We start from the raw sequence: 20927 nt of genomic DNA, 5'->3' as shown, positions 1-20927 counted from the left end.
GTTACATTCACATACAAGCCACCATGATGAATTGGATTTCGAGTTTTTAGGCAATAGAAAAGGGAAACCATACATATTGCAAACAAATGTATTTGCAAATGGTGTTGGTGATAGAGAAGAAAGAATTCAACTTTGGTTTGATCCAACAACAACTTTTCATGAGTACTCAATCCTATGGAATTCACATCACATTGTGTAAGTTAATCTTTTTATTCTGTATCGATCCAGTATTTGATATTCACTTTGTAATTTTATTGATTCAAATTTGTGCCAAAAAGTCCAATTTTAGAAGTAAAACACTCTTACTCGAACTTCAAACCTCTAATTGACGCTTTGATAATATCTACATAGTAATGTTCCTTTCCAAAACTAAAAAAAATAGATTAATCTAGATGTAGCAAGTTATTTCATAGTGTTTCGTATAAAGGTAGATCAATCAACTGGTTCTTTCAATTTAATCATTCAGTATCCAAAGCTTACTAGTCTGGTTAATTTGGATCCTCATCGAGTAGGCTAATTAAGGAAAGTAATATAATTTCCGCATTTCTTAGCATTTTGTGCTTATCGTATCGCTCGGTTTGGTTATTCAGATCTTTTCGTTCCTTGATATTGTGTTTGTTTAGGAGTAGAGTAAGACGTAAATTTCTTCTATAGCAAAAAGTCTTTCATTCTTAAGACTGAGGAAACCGAGACATTCTTAAGAAGTGAATGAATCCCAACCATCCTCATGTACCTCTCAATGACGATACAGTCTTTACATTTGCTATTAAATACTACATTTATTGTCTAATTGATTTGTTTATTTAAAGTTTTTTTGTAGATGAACTACCAATTAGGGTTTACAAGAACAAATCCCATAGAGGAATTGGATACCCTACACAACCAATGCAATCAGAAGCCACAATATGGAATGGAGAAAGTTGGGCAACAGAAAATGGAAGTGAAAAAATTAATTGGTCAAATTCTCCATTCATAGCTCATTTCCAAGGCTTCAACATTGAAGGTTGCCCTTTTAATAATCATCGTTTGAATTGCAATTCAACAAAGTTAAGGTGGAATTCTAAGAAATTAACTCATAGTCAAGAAAAATCATATAAAGATATTAGAAGCAAAAATATGATTTATGATTATTGCAAAGATACCAATAGATTTCAAAACATTCCTTTAGAATGTTCAAGTGATTATTAAATATTTGATTTTCTTATGATACACTAGATTCGATAGAGCCTCAAAAGTTTAATCTGATTAATTGTTTGATCCATACAAGTTTATAAATTGTTAATGCCATTTCATGAAGGTTTACTTATGTGTTGATCCAGTAATTACATTTTGCTTTCCGCTTCTATGAGACACATACTTGAAAAATAGCGTCTTTAGTGAGATTAAGAAAAATAAGTGTCGCGCAATATTTTACGTTTATTGTGTCTTTCATTCTACAACACATCTTCTTTATCCCTCGTATCCCCCACCACTCAGACATCCTTATAACTCACTTTCAATTTTCATAGTAATTATCTAAATTATGTAAAAATATATTTACTTAGTATTTAAAAAAATCCTTCCTACCGAACACTCCAACTCTCACGTGTTATGTTTTTCTTTTTAATTTTTCCCTGAGTGTCTAATATCCACATTGTTGTTTGACTATTTCATATTCACATCGCCTAGGGCACTATTTAGAGAAAAGCTTCTCACATGTTTTTTTTTTGGAAAAATTACTTAAATGCACAACACTTATTTACCTATTTTCAATATTTCCCTACTCTTTCATTAAAATACAAAAATCCCTTATTTTCCCCCAATTCAACTTAACCGGATACTTTATTAGTTTAAGTATCCGCCCGTTATTAATTAAAGTATCCGCGCTGCTATATTATGCATCCGCCCGTTAATTAAGTATCCGTGCTGCTAACAACTTAATAATTTAAGTATCCGCCCGTTATTAATTAAAGTATCCGCACTGCTATATTATGCATCCGCCTGTTAATTAAGTATCCGTGCTGCTAACAACTTAATAATTTAAGTATCCGCCCGTTATTAATTAAAGTATCCGCGCTGCTATATTAAGTATCCACACTGCTATATTATGTATCCGAAAAACACTAAAAAAGGGATTTTTGGTAATTAATGAAAGAGTAGGGAAAGGAAGTAATTTCTTTCTTATACTATGTCATTTCCCTAATTTTTACTTTTTTTGGAAAATCCGATGTTGATACCCACATTGTTATTGGTCCATTCCAAATTCACATCACCTAATAGGGCCCATTTGGGAGAAAGCGCACTTGGCTCTCTACTAAGGATTTGAGGGAAATTACGTGGATAAGGAAATATATACTAGTTAATTAGCTAACATAGCTATAGTTTCCATTAATTAACACTCGCGACTTAATTTTATCTATAATTACGTGCACGTCTCTCCTCTCATTCTCTCTCTCACCTCTCTCCTCTCTCCTCTCTTATACATATACAAATTATACATAAACAAATACAAATTGATATGATTGTATACAATTTATTCATTGATACAAATTATATTTCGTTAATACTATTATATTCATTGATATATATATATATACACTACCCGTTTGGCCATAGATTTTTCAAGTAATATTTGGGGGGAAATTTGGCAAATAGTGTTTGTCCATACAATTTGCCATTATTTGGCAAATATTTTTGGCAAATATCTCAAATTCCCAAATACTAGTTTTTTCTAATATTTGGGCCAAATCTCATTATTTGGGATCTTTTATAAATTGAAATTTTACACCAAACTTTTATCTTTTACAAAAACACCCTCTATAGTAATTGTTTACTTTGTATTACATAATTTTTTACGTGAGCACCAAAATAGTGATGAAATATTCGGTGAATATGAAAGTGATGATATGGTTATTGATGAAAATGATAAACAATCGGCTCAGGGTAACAAAGTCATGTCCTTTGTCTACTTTACGATGTATGGAATGATGCTTGTTTCACTCACTCCAAACTACCACATTGCTTCAGTGTCATGGACACTACTTGTTATTTGTTGCAACGAAGATCCAATTGACTTGTAATACAAATTTATAGTTAGTTTTGATAGTTTTTAAAACTTATGGGTATAAATCATATTTTTCTAAAAAAGTGAAATATGCTTCCCAAATACTATGGTCAAACACAAGGTGAAATTTCACCCAAATAATATTTGCCAAGAATATTTGGAAATCTATGATCAAACGCTAGCTAATTATACATATACAAATATAATCATTGATATTATATATATATATATATATACTAGTTACATATATACAAATACAATTCCCTTAGGAGAAAATAGGAAAGTTAACATCACGAGATTCTAACGTGATATGTTCCCAATTTCCCAATCTCTCACTCGTCTCTCTCTACTCAAAAACCCGCTGATCATCATCAATGGCGCCCCCAATTTTCCAACTGCTTCACCACGGAGTATAAATTCAATTCCTCTTTCACTACTTTCCGATTCTTCATTTCAATTTCGCTCTGAAAAAATCGAGAATGGCGAAGAATCACGTTCCCGATTGGCTCAACAATTCTCTCTGGTCTTCTCGTTCGCCGCCGCCACAACAATCGTTAACTCCTGCGAAGACTTCAATTGACAGTGAGGATATGAATCGCTCAACGAATTCAGCTGTAAAATCATCGGTCAGTGCTGAGTCTTCGGTAAATATGCCAGTTCCAATGCCGCCTCCTGCTGTAATTAGAGCTGAACCTCGTCCTGTGCCGCCTCCGAGCCCTAAGGTGGAAATTATTGGTCCTTTAAATAGTAGTAGTAGTAATTGCCGTAGTGATGGTGAAGATGGGAGCTCAGCTAGTAGTACTGCGACATCTGGTATTTCTTCAACTGAGGATATTTCTCGCCAGGCTCAGCTTTCTCAAGAGGTCACTATCTTCTCTCTTTTGAGTACATTCCTTAATAGGAGTATATGGAGGTCGAGAGAATTAGGGTAGAATGTTAGTAGGTACTCGAACATTGTTTAGTTTTCTATATCAGTAGTATTATTATAGCAATTTATTACTCTTCTACTGTCTTATTATTCCATTTTTATCAGCTGCTGTATTTATTACCTTTTCTGATAAAGTTTTTTATTACCTTTTGCTTAAGTTATATTGCTAGTGTTCTTGTCTTCATTATGTTCAGCATGACTTCTTCACTACTACTGTATTTCCTTTTTGGTAATGTTTTCCTAATATGCTTTACCTGAGCCAAGGTTTCTTTGGAAGCAGTCCCTCTACCTTCACGAGATAGGGGTACGGCTGCGTAGATACCCTCTGCAGACCTTACTTACTTGTGGGACTACACTGGATTTGTTGTTGTTGTTGGGATAGAGCTTTAATTTATACACTTGTTAAGAGGTCATTTGATTCATATACTGGTTGTATCATGGATTATAATGTACGATTGTTATAGGGATATTAATTACCGTATAGTTTAATATTGTATTAGCTATCCTATGTACATAATATGAAGTGTAATATGATATCTGATGTTGGTAAGTGTTCTATCCCCTGCCTGGAGTTACATCATGTACTAGAGTTAGTAGTATACACTTCCACGGCTAGTTCGTAATGCTGTCGATGCAGAGACCTTTTATGATTAAAATGTATGCATCAAAATTCCAGGTCCTCAGGGTAAATGCATTAAAACAGAACGGTTTTTGTAGATGGTGCTGCAGCGGTTGGTGGCAAACTTCCCTTCCCCATTCCCCTTCCCTCCCTTGAATTATTAATACAAAAAAGATTTTAAAAAATAATATATTATCTGAATTGATGTATAACTGTATTAGTTAAACCAGAAATAAAAAATGGCCACCAAACAGAGGACAAACAATACCAAATTTTGATATGGGATTCTTTTTCTTAATCTGTCCAACCAAACAACCTTTCAACTTTTATACTAGACTGAGCATTTTTACTCTAGACATAGCTGAAAAGACAATTCCAAGTAACCAATTCTGATTTGTAATCTGAGAAATAAGGTTAAGTACCCTGTTATAATATGTTTCCTTGAGCCGAGGATCTATTAGAAACAACCTCTCTACCTCCCAGGGTATGGTAAGATAAGGTCTGCATACACTCTACCCTCCCCAAACCCCACTTGTTTGTTGTACCATGTTATAATATGTTAAACTACATGGATAATGTAAAACATCTTTACATTGTTAGTGCATATAAGTTAAATCTTGTGGGATGTGCATGACTTGGTCGTATCCTCCACCATGTATATGAGAAACCTTTAGTTAGCCAATGACGTTTTTTAGTCTCTTTTGTCTTTTAAATAAATACAATGGCAATAAAATTATTATGCTGCTTGAGGGTTGAAAAGACCTGATATTGGAGGACGAAGGCCAATTGGGGTTTGTTCTTCTTTTTTCCTAATCTACTGTTTCGTTTTTATATGATGTAGTTGTCAAGGAAGATTATTAATTTGGGGGAAGTCCGGAGGCTAGCATCACAAGGGATACCAGACGGACCTGGCATTCGTGCTATAGTATGGAAGGTACAAAATGTGTCACACAACTTAATATTATAAAACATTAATTTCTGGCATTTGTTTTGGTTAAAGTTAGAGAACATTCTTTTTCTAGAAATTTGAGGATAGTAAAAGGTCTCATCTTGGATACCTTTCAAGTATATGGATCATCTTGAGTGCATGTCTTTGTGCAGCTACTGTTGGGGTATTTGCCAACTGAGAAAGCGTTATGGCCAACAGAACTGGCTAAGAAGAGGCCTCAGTACAAGCAATTTAAAGAGGAGCTCCTTATGAACCCTGTAAGTTCTGTTTTTTTTACTAATGCATGACATCTTACAACTTATAATAACTAAAATACCATAAAGACCTTTATAATCATGTTTACCCCTCCTTTGTCTGTCAGTACTTCTCATGCTTCTGGCAAAACAAAAAAAATCATCTTTCATAGGTGGAGGGGGTTGTAACCATTGATTACAAGAACTGCCCGTTGGAGCTTTACCGTTACTTTTAGATTACCAAAATATAAAAAAAAATGAGCAGAAGACATTGTGAAAATAAAATAAAAAATTTAATAATGTAGAGCTAATCAGATAAATATTGAATCTAAAATACTGAGAGCTGGTGGAACTAGTGTACCAAAATGCCAGAGTGAAACATAAATTAAGAAAACTGTAAATTGAAATTTGATCGTGATCTTGAACTGAAAGGTTTGAATCTTAATTTTGCTTACGTCAAGTACTAATAAATAATATCATAATTGATAATTGAGAGTTTTGGTAGATTGTCAAGAAAGAGAAGAGAGAATTGAGAGCTTCAATGGTGAAAAATGAAGTTAGGATTGAACGGTATTTATAGTTGATATTTGGGAGGGTTGAAATGTGATCACTCAAAGTAGAGAGTTAAAAATATGATTCCTTAAATCCCCTGCGTAGAGCTGTTTACAAGTAATTAAATATGGTTGACTACTATAAAAAATATTGTTATGGAAACACAGACTTTTTTGCAATAACTAATTTTGTAGTTTTCCTTATCTTTTCTGCGCAGAACATTATAGACATATTCTTGCGCAGATTGCTTATTGCTCATGTTATTTAGTCCCCTTGGTATTATTGGAAGGTTAATGTGTAAAAAAATTGTAAAAAATGCCCTCATAGAATTAATACCTATCAAAGAACAAAAAGTGTTCTCATCGAATCAATAATTCATGTATACTATGTTAGTTTTGTTTTTCTGGAAGCATCATTTGTTTTCAAGTACAAAAGTTTCCTGAATGTTGTTATGGCTAGGCAGTCAGAGATTGCGAGGAGGTTGGAGAAGTCTGCAAGTCTTGAGAATGATGGAACAGGAACAGACATTGAAGGCAAAGGTGTACTCTCAAGATCAAAAGTAACTCAGGAAGAGCATCCTTTGAGTCTTGGAAAAAGTAGCATTTGGAATCAGTTCTTCCAGGTACCACCTTTTTTCAAATGATCTTTTCCCCCAGTATCTACCTCTAAGATTATGTTGGGGTTCTTCTGTTTGAGCACCATTGTGGAGCATAAGAATACATGTCTTCAAGACAAGTCCTCAAACTGAATGTCACGATCTATTTCATACATTCTGTTTTCTGTAAATTTACCTTAAAGGGGCCATTTGATTCTTATGCTTGTTCTGCAAGGATTATAATGCATGATTTATTTATATAGCGAGTATTAATGAAGGGACTATACGGTGGATTATAGTGTTGAGATTGTTATGCAATGCATATTTAATACATGGATGTTATGTAGGGATTACCTACTTTAAGCGCATTTCATCTACAAATACTTCTATCGTTTTATTTGCATTTCATCTACAAGTACTTTTATCGTTGTATTACTAAATACTAATACTCATGTTCTTATGACACATTCTATCCCAATTCCCACATAAAATAATACATAAAATTTTCCAAATAGCTGAATTCATATATTTAGTACTGCCAACCAAGCATTGCATTCCTTATGAGGGGACTTTTTTTTTTCCTATACGGCTGACCAAACACTACATTAGTTGTGCGTTCCAAATCTGTCCAACCAAACATTGCATTATTTCATACAGAACTTCATGTTGAGATTATTTTTCCTAATACCTCCAACCAAACGACCCCTATAAGTATGGTACCCCTGTTGAACACTGCACTGTTATATTGAGACCGTGATAGACCCGGAGAGAGAACAAATGGATCAAGATTTTTCTGAAAGCAGCTTTTTAAATTTATATTCGCTTTGAAGCTGTTGTCAGTATTAGTGATATATTAGCTTATTTGTTTGATTTCTTTCCTCAACCATACTTACATTACACTGGACACATATCAATTCTGTGATCACTGTCTTTGGTACACAATTAACATTTTAATTCCTTCAAAATGGAAAAAAACAACAAGAAACTGCAAAATTTGTCAAGTTGACAGGAGTATGTCACAACTTATTACTGTTGATAATTTGTCATATACTATTTTCTTGTAGGACACAGAGATTATTGAACAGATTGATCGGGATGTAAAGCGCACCCATCCAGACCTGCACTTTTTCTCAGGAGACACACCGTCTGCAAAATCTAACCAGGCAAGAGCTAGTCTTTTTGGATTTATAATACAAACCGCAGTGGATTGACCAAGTCTATCTTTTGTTTCCAGGATGCTTTGAGGATTATACTCATTATATTTGCCAAACTGAATCCTGGTATTAGATATGTGCAAGGCATGAATGAGATCTTAGCGCCACTTTTCTATGTATTCAGGAATGATCCCAATGAGGAAGATCCAGTAAGTGTCTAAGTGATGCTTTGTTCTCTTAGTGACGTGTTGTGGTTGTGGGTAGTCACTCCTAGAACATGATAGGTGGTAACCAAGTTTTGCTAAAGAATGTGGGGCCAGCTGAATTCTTTGATACTTGCAACTGCTAATCTTTGACCAATGAATTATTTTAAACACAGTTCTTTATATTTTATCTTTCTCTTTTGTCTTATGGTTTTCCCTTGTGGCTCTGGTTCTCTGTGACAATGATAGTTGTGGTTCTGTATATTGATAATTTGGTGAAGAGTGCTACTCGGTTTGCAAAACCTTTGTATGCTATATTTTTTTTCTAGACTGAATTATTTTCTCAGCTGTTTCTAGACTGAAGGTTCAAAGGTCCTCATCAATCAGTCTATTTATCATTTCTATCTGCAAATTATACAGGCAATGGCAGAAGCAGATACTTTCTTCTGCTTTGTGGAGTTGTTGAGTGGATTTCGTGATAATTTTTGTCAGCAACTTGATAATAGTGTTGTTGGTATTCGTTCCACAATTACAAGGCTATCTCAACTTTTGAAAGAACATGATGAAGAGCTATGGCGGCATCTTGAAGTGACAACTAATGTAAGATTCCTTGTTTAGTGCATTATTGGCTGTTAGGGGTTGTTTGATAGTGTACTAGCAAAATTAATTAATGCATGCATTAGCTCTGTGTACTAATAGTACCTTGTTTGGTATACTTTTTCATGTTATATATAACTAATGCAAGCATTAGTTATACACTCTATTGTGTATTGTAGTGTGTATTACTATTACCATGGATTTCTAGGTATTAGTAATTCAAAGGATTTAACCCTTGCATTAGATTAGCTATGACAAAACTGTCCTCAAAAGCCCTTTTAAAATATTTTACTCCTTTTTTCTCTCAGTTGTTACCTAACCATTATTGAACCCAATTACTCTGAATTATCAGCAGTCGACTTCGTATTCCTTTACATTTTTTGTAATATTAACCCCCTAATCACTAGGCGTCATTGATCATACATTCTTTCATCTCGAGATCAGTATGTTTTTTCTTATGACCTTGGAGCTAAACACAAAAATTCTCCAAGTTCTTAATTAATATCTCATCCCTTATTTGATAAAAAAATAAGTTTAGAATTCAAAATACTAACAAATATTTAATTTTATTTTGGGAAGTAAAAAAAGAGCTAGTGAAATTTTAGCAAAGAACTTTATTGATTGACTCAGTTTCATTGGAGTAGACATTTGTACACCAAAAGCAAAACAACAAAATACACTTAAGCTTTACTTCCTGCAGGTTGTTGTTCCTATTCTCAAAACATCTATCGTTTCTCTCCCTCCATATAGTCCACCAAATACTAGCAGGGATCATCCTCCATCTTTCTCTGCTTGTTGCCCCAACTCCAGCCATCTCCCAACTGAATAGAGTCTCATCAATCTTGCTAGGCATACACCCAAGATATGCCTCTGAGATTAAGGAAAATTTGCCACAGCTGCTCAGTAAAGTTGCAATGTAAGAAGAGATGTCTCACTGTCTCATTAGCCTTACCACATAAGGAACATATGTTGCATAGAGAGATTCCTCTCTTGGCCACTTTATTGCGGTGTTTAAGCAAAAGAACCTTGTTATGTGGATACAAAACTAGAAAGTGTGGAGGGCATTTTTGTAAACAAACATTTTTTAATAAAAATTATGCAAGGCTTGTTAATTTTAATATATGAAACCAAACAATGTATAAGAAATAATACAAGCATAACTAATACAAGCATTACTGATGCAAGCACTACTAATGCAAGCATTACTAATGCACTCTATTCAACATTTTTGTCCAATCTTGAGAACATCTAATTTACGCATCCTCTCTGCTTGCTAATTCTGTTATTTGCATATTTACATTACTGATGGCATGTTTTATAATATTAATGTAGTAGTTTTTTAAAGAAAAAAAAATACAGCGTTAATGTGCTTGTCAACCTGGAGGCTTAATCTTATCCAGAACCTTACTTTTTGATGCAAGCTATGTTACACAGATCCACTTATAGGTACATATCTGGTATGGGTATCTCAAGTGTTTTTGCCATTTTTAGTGCATTTTGAAGTATCAGCACTGTGTCCTACACCCTTATACACCCGTCCGACATGTATACGATCAAGGCAAATACAGGATCAACATAACATAGAGTGCAGGTGACCTTGCTCATACCTGGTTTAAGTCAGTTTTAAGCCTAACAGTTTTCCATGAAACATATTGGATTTGTTCATTTGTGAATTGTTTCCCTTGGAATGAAAACTGTTTTTCATTGTCTGGCACCTTATATATTCTGGGCAGCCAAGTGACCCAATTGAGAATTGATTCAGATTCGCATGTAGCCTGTCCCAAAACTGAACTATATTCTTGATTCAAGATCCTTTAGTCATCCACACCTTCCTTTTAGTAGGATATGTCTGGATTTCTTCGTTCTTTGCCTTTCATGTAATATTAGCAGCTGGTACAATGTATATTTAGAGAATATATTGTATTGGAAACACATCTCTAGAGAATTTATACATGTCCTGCTTCCTGTGTTGAAGAATTACTTGCCTGGATTACATGAATTTAAAGTAATAAGACATCCTATATGTTTGTGATTGTCCTTGTGCTTTCTTACATCGGAATTGTTGGTTTTACTGATGGATGTGCTTAGTTGGTACAATAAATTCAGCACGTTTTCTTATTTTTCCCTTAGGTGTGAGATATTACCTTGACTTGCTTTTCTGATATTTTGAGTTTAACACTGATCTTTTATGTGTTCGTTGTTGGATGTTAACAGGTGAATCCACAGTTTTATGCATTTAGGTGGATAACTCTCCTTCTGACGCAAGAGTTCAATTTTCCAGACAGTCTTCTTATATGGGACACTCTCCTAAGTGATCCTGAAGGACCTCAGGTTAGACGTCATGGAGTTAAAAGTTGATGTTTCATCCTTTATTAAGTCCATCTTGTTACTCCTTTCTTTTTCTTTGGATAAGTAATTTCACTGACTTTTAGGGGGAAATTCCACATTAAGGATGTGTACAAAAAGAAACTCAAATGCAATTCTTCACAAAGAGCAATTTAAGTCTTATAGGTGCTTCAAAGGTTTTAGAGAGTCAAATTCCTCTAATGTTGCTGTCCATACTGGTTTCTGCCCACCCCAATGAGCTGGTTAATTCTCCGAAAGGCACCTCAATAATTGCCAATATCCGATCCTCTGAATTTTCTTTTTGTATGGGGGTTGTCATTCATCTGTCTCCTTACTCCTCAAATACACTTTTAAGAGCTATATCACTTTTAAGATATTGCTTGCATGAGCTCATAGTTTTATCCGTTTAAAGATCTGCATTAGAGATTTCACTGTAATGTCCTTCAGGAAGAGGCGAAAGTAGAAATACCCAAATTGGGAGGGCATATTCCACAGGCTCAAAACTGGAGAGGGATCAAATGTATGTGAAGTAATCTTTGGTTTCCACTTGAGTAATAGTTTCATTGCAGCGTGTTGTTTTGGAATTTCTTGAAGCTAGGTGGTCGGTGGTCCAGTTTCAGAGTGAGATTTTTGAACTCTTGTGCCATTGCTAAGTGTAGATCTTTCTTATGACCTTGAAAATAGGACCAACCGAAACCTTTTATACTTGAATAATAGGCCTACCTCTCTACCCCTCTCCACTTCAATACCAGGCTTAGTTCGTGTGACACAAAGCTCGAACCTGTGATCTAAGTCACAAATCCGTCAACCTTTGCCACTTGAACTAAACCCTGAGGGTATTGTTAAATGTAGATTTTTTATATATATTTTTTTATAACTGAGAAATTCGTCTATGACCCGCCCTTTGGACTAATCACAGCCTTCTAAACTCAGTGGATAATGGGCCCGCCCCTCTACCCTTCTCCACTTAAATACCGGACTTCGCTTTGCGTGGTGTGGGGCATGAACCTGCGACCTAAGCCACAAATCCTCCACCTTTTGCCACTCAAGCTAAGCCTTGGGGGCTGGTTAATTGTAGATTTGTACAACAAAAACTTAATATTCATGTGTTCCTTTTCATCCTTTCCTTGTGGATTGGTGTGGAAGGGAAATTAATCTGTTGGGCTATGAGATACTTGTGATCTGGTGAAGAAGCGTATTGTTTGTTACTGTAATACAACAACATACCCCGTATAATCCCACATGTGGGGTCGGAGGAGGATAGAGTGTATGCAAACCTTCCCTCTACCTTGCCAGGGTAGGGAGGTTATTTCCGATAATGTAATAAATAACAAAAATTATTATCAACTTGCAGGAAACACTGCTCAGAATCTGCTGTGCTATGTTGATTATTGTCCGGAGGCGTTTACTTGCTGGTGATTTCACTTCTAATTTGAAGCTACTGCAAAATTATCCATCTTCTAACATCAGCCACCTTCTCTATGTCGCCAATAAACTACGCGTTAAATCAGCTGGTTAAAACTTCTATTCAGGGAGAAAACATCTTTTCTTTGTATTTCTCCACCGTGAAATTAAATGTGCTGTAATATTTATGAATGTCAATATCTGATATAGGTAATCAGTACATTACATCTTCCCATCTCTCTGCCCCATCCGCAATCTGCTTTCAGCTTCAAGATGAATGTATATGCATGCGTTGTGCTAGAGATTTTCGTTGAGTTTATGGAGAAGTTAGGAACTGTTTGGCTTGAATCTTATATGTTCAGTTCACAAAGATGATAGTGATGATTTCATTCTTTCGGAAATAGTCTCTACACTTCCATGAGGTAAGGGTAAGGTTTGCATACACTCACCCTCTCAAACCCCACCCCACCTGTGAAACTACACCGAGTATATTGTTGGAATATGAAAGTTCACAATCTATTAATCTATTAGATGGAACACGTTACATGAAGAAACATGAGTCACAAGAATGCTTGGCATAGCAGAGAGCAAGATGTTTAACAATGCATCAGAAAATGTCATTTTAACCTTCGATTCCTCATTTCCACGTAGAGAAAAAGCAAGTTAGTTGTTAGAGAAAGTGCAAGTACAACGCATTTTGAACCATCCATCCAAGCACTATAGTAGCTCTCGTATTTGGTATGAAATTGACTTTTTAACTTATTTTTTGGTATTAGGGAAGCAAGCAAAAAATATTGTCCCAAGATTATTTATGTATATATAATTTAGACATATACTATGGGGGTGGGGTGGGGTGGACACAAACAGTGTAGAACTTCACTTATAGAAATTGTTTTTCCTCCATACCAAACACACCCTTAATCTCAGTAGTGGAACTTGAAATAACAAGCCTAATGTATTAATTGTGAACGCCAGAAACCAGAACTCCCGTTAACAACCTGATGAAATGTAGGAAAGAATGCATTATTTTCGTATGAGAAGATACCGAATCAGATATAACAATGGTTCTCAGCTGACGAAGTAAACAACATCCTCAGACTCAAAAATATACAAAATGAAAAAAGTGAGCAAAATAAAATGCTCAGATTATCGACATTACAATCATCGAATGACTCTGATATTGCTGAAAGAAAGGTGCCACGTCCCTTAGTCCTACATAAGAAACCTCCCTGGATTCTCGTTGATTGAAAAATTAACTCAAACACCAATCGAGGATATTCTCCATAAATTGTTATCATTTTTTCCCAGTAACCTAACCTCCTACGCTGCTTTTATCCATTGGCAGCTACATTAACTGTTATCACTTATAAGGTAGTCACTAAAAATGCACAACTAAAACCATCACAATAGCTAGATAGAATGATCTGAGATAAGTGATACCTGTAAAACCAACTTGTAGATAAGGAAAATCATCGCATTTCTTCCATTTGACCTCATGGTGTCGCGTCATTGCAAGATCCATAAATATTACCAAGAAACTTCACGCAGAACATCTATTTATCCACAGCTGAGGTCAAATTTGATCCACTTGCCTCAAAGTCACTGATTCCTTCACTCTCCATTTGACTATTTAAGATTTCAACAACATCATGTGGTGGACATTTATCAGCAGGATTTACAGCTGATTTTTTACAAAAGCATTCTGGCCAAGAATTAGTATAAAATGATTCAGGTGAGATCCGCTTATGAGGTCCACCGAAGTTTGTTTTTAACATGGCACGCCTAACTGCTTCATCAAAACCAGCTGTATGACCCTTCTCACGATCAATAAAGATAGGAGCCAGTGCTTTCCTATCAGGTCGGATTGTCGTGCGAAAACCGTAGTATAACCGATGACCAAGGAGATTGTTTGCGAAATTGCTTGGTCCATCATATGTTGGCATGAAAATATCAGAGAGAAGACAAACCATATAATCCACAGCTGAACCTAACAAGCCCATAGTGTTCTTCCCCAGCTCACCTGTGGTGTCCACTGTACTATGGTTCTCCAAGCGGGGGAACATGGAACGGAAAGGTTTCATGAATCGCTCACCACCAAAGAGCTCACCTGCAGCAAGGTATATCCTAGTAGAGTTGTCAAAACCCATTGCACGTAAAATAAGACCCACCTGCCAGATTAGAAGGGGAAATATCAATTACCTGAACAGCAATTTTCCAGTTAACAATACAAGTATTAATGTATATACTTAAACAACTCATAAAGAATGAATCAAATTACCTATTGTTTGAAAGAATTTCTACTGTCAACACTGGCGCAAATATAAATAAATCAAGTTAAAATTGAGCTTCATTAAACAAGAGGATGATGAAATACTTTGATTTTTACAGAGTCAGGTTAGTATTTGAGCTAATTCTCAATTTAATGATGTGCGATTCTGAAACTGATTCAGGTCCTTGATATGATATTTCAAACTCGGATTATTAAAATATCATCATAAAGAACAACTACGAGGAATTATGCACTCATGGCGCCGTATTTGTGCACCTTCCTGTTGTATCCCCAAAAGGGATTCTTGGCTGGTTATATTAAAAGATATATCAACTTCCAGTGGATAATCTCTTTAATGACTTCTAAAGTTCACCTTTACATAGATACACTTCCTTAAATTCGTAGTTACTCTGGGAAAAGAACAGAGTTGAATGGGATACAGACCATTGATATCGTAAAAACATTGGAGCTATACTAAGCATCTTTCACCTCTACTCTCATCCAAATGATACATATCTAACCATTCTAAGATGGCTTTAAATCAAGTAACTTATAGCAGGGATAAAAATTATAAATTTGAAGAATATCCACACATTGTGTACAAGTATCTATAAGATTACCTCTTCTGGAGTTAGTGGACATTTCCCAATCGCCCTTCTTTCATCGTAAACAAGTCTCTTTTCTGCAAAATTCTCCTGTCTATACTTCTTCAAAATCTTTTGCTCCTCAGGAGAAAATATGTCAAAGCACCTGGGGAAATTGAGACAAGATTAAATAGATCTCTAACTCAATGTCAAAAAAAGAAACTTGTGGTCTATACTAACTAGCACCAACTAGAAGTACTTCAAGGGCTAAGGATACCCAATGGAATAGAGCAATGATTTCTGTAGTTAGCTCGTAACTTTCCCGGCAAAAAAAGGAACAGGAAAAAAAAAACAAAGTGAGGAAGAGAGAGATTTGAAGAATCTGTTCTTCCTCTCTTTCAATCTCTTTTTCTATTACATTGTTGTGTTTTTTCCTTTGGGCCACCTCAGGAAAGGACAGAAGATGGGGGACTAAAGCACCACTTGAGCTTTAATCTACTAAGGTGCACACAACAATCAACAATCAGTAACTTACCCAGCAAATGCTAGCATATCCATCTCAAAACGAAGATGTATTGTCATAAAGTGGCCTTGCGAACGAAGTTTATTGACTATTGATTGGCTTAACTCCACAATGTGAGGCTTAAATCGAAGCGCATGATAGTTTACTCTACATCTCAGCCGCTGGTACTCAGGATAATCAATTTCTTCTGCCAGTCTATGTGAAAAAGGAGTAAGATAAATAGCACCATGTTCCTTCATTGTTTTTAGAGCCTCTGTTGTATACCAACTGATAGGAGCATCTCTAGGAGGTCGAATCTGAAAAAAAAATGCTTTCTTAAAATCCATCAGAGCCTTAAGAAGAACATGATCAAACTTTGCTGGAGCAATGTATACCTGTTTTGCTTTTATCTTCTTGACCTTTCCATTTTTTCGGGTTTCAGGAATGCTTTCCACTATTCTTACGTCATACTTCAATGTCTTGATAAAATGTTCAACATCGTAGATACCTTGAAATCCACTGAGGATTAATAGAAATAAAGTTGCACGTTATGCCTTAGTTAATGGTAAGAACTCAAACTACTAAAAAGTTTGTGAGATTATAAATGAATCAAGAGCAAGCTTGGGACTAAGTTTATGGTAACAAACTAACTCCAACAAATATTTTGAGTGACTGTCTAAAATCAATCAATATCATGCTCAAGGGAAGCTTCCTCCTCTAGTGATAAAGAAACCGGTGCAACAGTCTATTCATTGTAAACACCATGATGAAACGTAGGATTTACTTAGTCTAGTCCTACTTCCTAGTTAACTTTTTGGAGAGCAGGATCTCACAAGGAATAGCAAAATCACTCAGTAATAACATCAGCTACATAAAAAGTAAATTTTAAAATATCAAGTAAGAAAAGAAAGTGTCTTCATGCCCATGATTCAAGATGAGTGGCTGAACTTCAAACTGTCTTTAATTTCTCAATTTTCTTTAATTTGTAAAGGTTGTCTCTATCAGAGAAAATCCACCAACTGCTGGGTGCATGACCAGTATACTTCTATACGCATAAAGTCTCCCTTTACTTCAGTTTATAAATTCTTGAAATGGTTATAATTTCAAGAATAAAAATAAATAAATAAATAAATAGAGAGCGCACATATATCACACTCAAATGGTTTTCCTACGTGCCATTAAGGTACAAACCATCTGAAGAGTATTAGATAAACTGTTTTCTACTTTTTTTAATCATCGGCCAGCCAGCCTGTATACTCCTTTCATGACAGACTTAGAATAATACCTTGCATGTTGTTGAGGATACTTAGAACCAACATCATTATAGTAAAGAGATTTAAGCAAATTCTCAAATAACAATGTCAATCGTGATACATGTTTTAAATGGTATAAGAATTAGGGAACTCGGGGAACTAAGTACCTATCATCGTGCCAGAAGGAATTTGCATCCAACTCAGGTAACACCAGTGTAGCATTCATAATTCGTGCAGCAAGAACTGCATTACAGATCTATAAAGTCACAAGCATTTGTTATGTCGAATATATCAATAACATAGAGGACGAAAAAAGAGATACCAATCAATCCCAAATTAGTTAAAAGTAATTATATGAATTCTCATTATCCGTTCTGCTATATTAAGGTTCAATCAGACAATACTAAACAAGTGTTTTTTTATGACAGAGGTGTTTAGGCCAGCTTGCACATGCCTAGACTATTCCGCATGGGGTACATGTTGCCTCCCACCAACACAGATACTGAGTAATTTTGTCCAACAAGGCTTAAGTAGATAGGAAGAATCACCTAGTGTTTTTGCCTTCACAGTTTGGGTAATGCTTTGAGGCAGATTACGAGTCATTAAAAACTAAATTTTCTCTAAATCTCACATGTATCTTTATAAAGAAGCAACTAGATGAAATGGAAGGACAACAAACACCAGACATACTATTCGTGCAACAAGAAGAAGTCTTAATTCAACTATATAGAACTTTTGTTCGTATTATGTTCTGTTCTAGGCACGAGAGACTACAAATCTTTGAGATAATACATTCACATAAACTTAGGTCAAGTTTATCACCTTTAATTATCAAACTGTAAATGATCAATGCATCGGGAAGTGTACAAAGGATATGGTCAAACAATTTCAAGCAACCGTATGGCATACTCCCTCTGTCCCAATTTATGTGCAATGCTTGACTAGACACAGTTTTAAAAAAGAAAGGAAGACTCTTCAAACTTGAGGTCTAAAATAAGTCATAGACATTTTGTGTGGCTATAAATCATCTTATTATGGGTAAAATGGAAGTTCAAAGTTAAACTATTTCAAAATAAGGAAGTATGACATTCTTTTGAAGACATACTAACAAGAAAATGACACATAAATCAGGACGGAGAGAGCATTATTCTGGAATTTTCATCTTTTATTGGACAACTTATGCAATCTCATATGACTGCAAATCCATTTAACATCTCTATTTGTAGATCCTTTACTGGTTGGTATACCTCTTGTATAAGGCATTTTTTTGGCCTTGTGATAAATGAAACTATTTACCTGATTAAAAAAAAAAAAAAAAGATGCAACTTCACCAACCACTTCAGTCTAATCATTGTTAAATGTTAATGTATCTTTTTTGTTCACGTAACACTCTACTTCATTAATCATTCCTATTTCAATTTATGTTACATTTCCATCTTAACTTTTACTTTACTAGAACACTAAGACTAGATCTATCCGAATCTAACTTTCTTGTTCACTAGCTTCTTTGACCCATCCTTCCAATAAGACAAGGAAACCTTCCTATCTAGCTCTACTTCACGAAGTTGATGTTGTTAGACCAACTTTATAACCTACTTCCAGAAGATGATGTTCTTTGATCAGAAAATAGTAATATGGCAGTTAGAGGGATTTACTCCAGTGAATTATATGAAAAAATATTCATAAATCTCACACCAAGGAGGCAAGGATCAGTTACGCACCGCACTACGTTGTTGGTTCAGACCACCATTACACCGAACCCGTAAATAGCCATTGCTTTCACTGGCAGGAGCTGCAAGAGAGAAAAAATAAAGAGATGTTGGCATAAAGCTACAGCATTGCAGATTTTGATATCGTAATTGTGTTCATTTTGAATTTGGTCTGGGACATGGATAGATAAAATTGCATACGAGGCCAATCTGATCGAGGAGCAGATGACGCCCTCCAACCATCAGAAGCAGCAGTTCCCCAGAGTGCCTCTATATTGATCTGCTCAGATAGGAAAAAGAACATAAAAATATGTAACATAATAATCAACTGACGAAAAGTGAACTAATGGTTCTGATTCCATGATGGACAACAGATTACATATTTATATACAAAAATAGCTAAAACCTAGTGGAGATGTGGTAAGATAAATAGCTCAGCTCATGCAAGTATTCTACATTAGGTAGTATCATGAAATACTATATGTTGCACATTTATGTTATAAACGATGAGCATATCAGAGATTTTTGCAATTATCAACTTCCTGCTTAGAGAAGAGGAAAAATGTAAAAATTTGAAATGAACTATCATCAACCAAATTTGTAGCTGATTTTCATTAGCCGTAAATAGGACTGTTTTTCTAGCTAAATCACCACATTTCTAATAAATATTGCAGATTCCTAACAAAACTAAATTCAACAGTAAATAGGACCTTTTTTCTAGCTAAATCACCACATTTCTCTTATATTACTGCAGATTCCAAACAACACTGATTTCATCAGCAAATAGGACTATTTTTTCTAGCTAAATCACCAAATTTCTAATAAAATTAAGCAACTAAAAAAAAACTACAAAAGCAATCCAAGTTAATTACAAATAGCTTAAAACGCAGTACCACAGCTGAAGAACTGTTACTATTACTACTCAACATCGCAGATATGAGCATGAACATACAAAATCACCACAACAATAACAGCAAACAGGACTTTTTCTAGCCAAATCACCACAATTCTAATCAAATTAAGCAACTAAAAAAACTACAAAAGCAAGCCAAGCTAATTACAAACAGCTTAAAACACAGTACCTCAGCTGAAGAACTGTTACTATTACTACTCGACATCGCAGACATAAGCAGGAACATACAAATCACGACAACGATGACAGCAACCGAGAGCCTTATGAACATTGCCTTAACACCTCCTAATTGCTGCTTCAGCGGTTGGCGATACCCAGGCCTGTCGCAAAACCGCCATAGACATCAGATCCAAAGCGAAACTCAATCAAATCAACATACATAAACGAAAAAACTTGCAGATTTTTGTGAAAATAAGAGATTTATGCATGAATTTACCTCCGCATTTTGTTGAGATCCGAGAAATGGAAAATTCTGTGAAGCTTCAAAGTAGAGAAGAATTTCGTGCGCTGAATCTTTGGAGAAATCTGCCGACACTATGCGAATTGAAGGCTAAAAATTTAAGAGTAAGAAATTGAGGAAACCATTCGTATACATATAATCGTGTTACTGAAGTCAGTGGTTTTTTTAGTTTTAGAAATTTGTACTACATGTATAATCAATGTTAAATTTTTTTTACAGGTTGGCTTAATTATAAAAATATTACTGTAGGTAAGTGTTAGGTACAATGAAAAATGTGTTTTTGAAAAATTGGTGAATTTATTATTTGTTTTTTTTTTAAGTATTTGATACATAGGTAAAAAATATTATCTTAAAATATTTGTTTGATTTTCTCATTTTAATTTGTTTGTATTGTTTTTCTTTTTAATTCGTTTCAAAATAATTCTTCCTCTTTTGGGATTTCTATAGTTATATAAGAATATAGATTTGAGGAGTTTTTAGTACATTTAACATAATTTAAGTTAAGATTATGAGTTTTCTTTTAAAATAGTTTCTTAAATTTTGCCCAAATCAAGATCCAAACTAGTAATAAATTATAACTGAGAGAGTTATTACAGTCTAGATTTTAGACAAAG

General features: G+C 34.8%; 2 protein-coding genes across 2 annotated transcripts; one reads left to right on the top strand and one right to left on the bottom strand.

The window, feature by feature from the left end:
* The first annotated feature begins 3371 nt into the window (after nucleotides 1–3371).
* LOC125831768 (uncharacterized) lies at nucleotides 3372–12851 on the top strand. Its single transcript, XM_049510963.1, has 9 exons — nucleotides 3372–3906; nucleotides 5432–5524; nucleotides 5692–5796; nucleotides 6788–6946; nucleotides 7984–8082; nucleotides 8154–8282; nucleotides 8697–8876; nucleotides 11088–11204; nucleotides 12574–12851. The coding sequence occupies exons 1-9, from the start codon at nucleotides 3523–3525 to the stop codon at nucleotides 12736–12738; spliced, it is 1431 nt and encodes a 476-aa protein (XP_049366920.1). The 5' UTR covers nucleotides 3372–3522; the 3' UTR covers nucleotides 12739–12851.
* Nucleotides 12852–13691: 840 nt separating this feature from the next.
* Nucleotides 13692–20451, bottom strand: LOC125831767 (O-fucosyltransferase 1). The gene is made up of 9 exons (XM_049510962.1): nucleotides 20290–20451; nucleotides 20023–20173; nucleotides 19142–19220; nucleotides 18953–19023; nucleotides 17399–17487; nucleotides 16374–16497; nucleotides 16012–16295; nucleotides 15513–15642; nucleotides 13692–14791 (listed from the first exon to the last, which is right to left on the bottom strand). The coding sequence occupies exons 1-9, from the start codon at nucleotides 20295–20297 to the stop codon at nucleotides 14177–14179; spliced, it is 1551 nt and encodes a 516-aa protein (XP_049366919.1). The 5' UTR covers nucleotides 20298–20451; the 3' UTR covers nucleotides 13692–14176.
* Between the last annotated feature and the right edge of the window lie 476 nt (nucleotides 20452–20927).

The sequence above is a fragment of the Solanum verrucosum genome, unplaced genomic scaffold (assembly GCF_900185275.1).
Source record: "Solanum verrucosum unplaced genomic scaffold, falcon-dt-bn FXZP01000049.1, whole genome shotgun sequence".
NCBI classification, from domain to species: domain Eukaryota; kingdom Viridiplantae; phylum Streptophyta; class Magnoliopsida; order Solanales; family Solanaceae; genus Solanum; species Solanum verrucosum.
Note: the sequence above shows the minus strand (reverse complement) of the source record. Positions and strands in the feature narration are given on the sequence as shown.

Coding starts and splice junctions, on each gene's coding strand:
- LOC125831768 (XM_049510963.1), top strand. CDS start 3,523: ATGGCGAAGAATCACGTTCCCGATTGGCTCAACAATTCTCTCTGGTCT. Junction 3,907..5,431: donor AGGCTCAGCTTTCTCAAGAG/GTCACTATCTTC, acceptor TATATGATGTAG/TTGTCAAGGAAGATTATTAA. Junction 11,205..12,573: donor GTGATCCTGAAGGACCTCAG/GTTAGACGTCAT, acceptor ATCAACTTGCAG/GAAACACTGCTCAGAATCTG.
- LOC125831767 (XM_049510962.1), bottom strand. Junction 15,643..16,011: donor GATATGCTAGCATTTGCTGG/GTAAGTTACTGA, acceptor CAATTTCCCCAG/GTGCTTTGACATATTTTCTC. Junction 14,792..15,512: donor GTCCACTAACTCCAGAAGAG/GTAATCTTATAG, acceptor CTAATCTGGCAG/GTGGGTCTTATTTTACGTGC.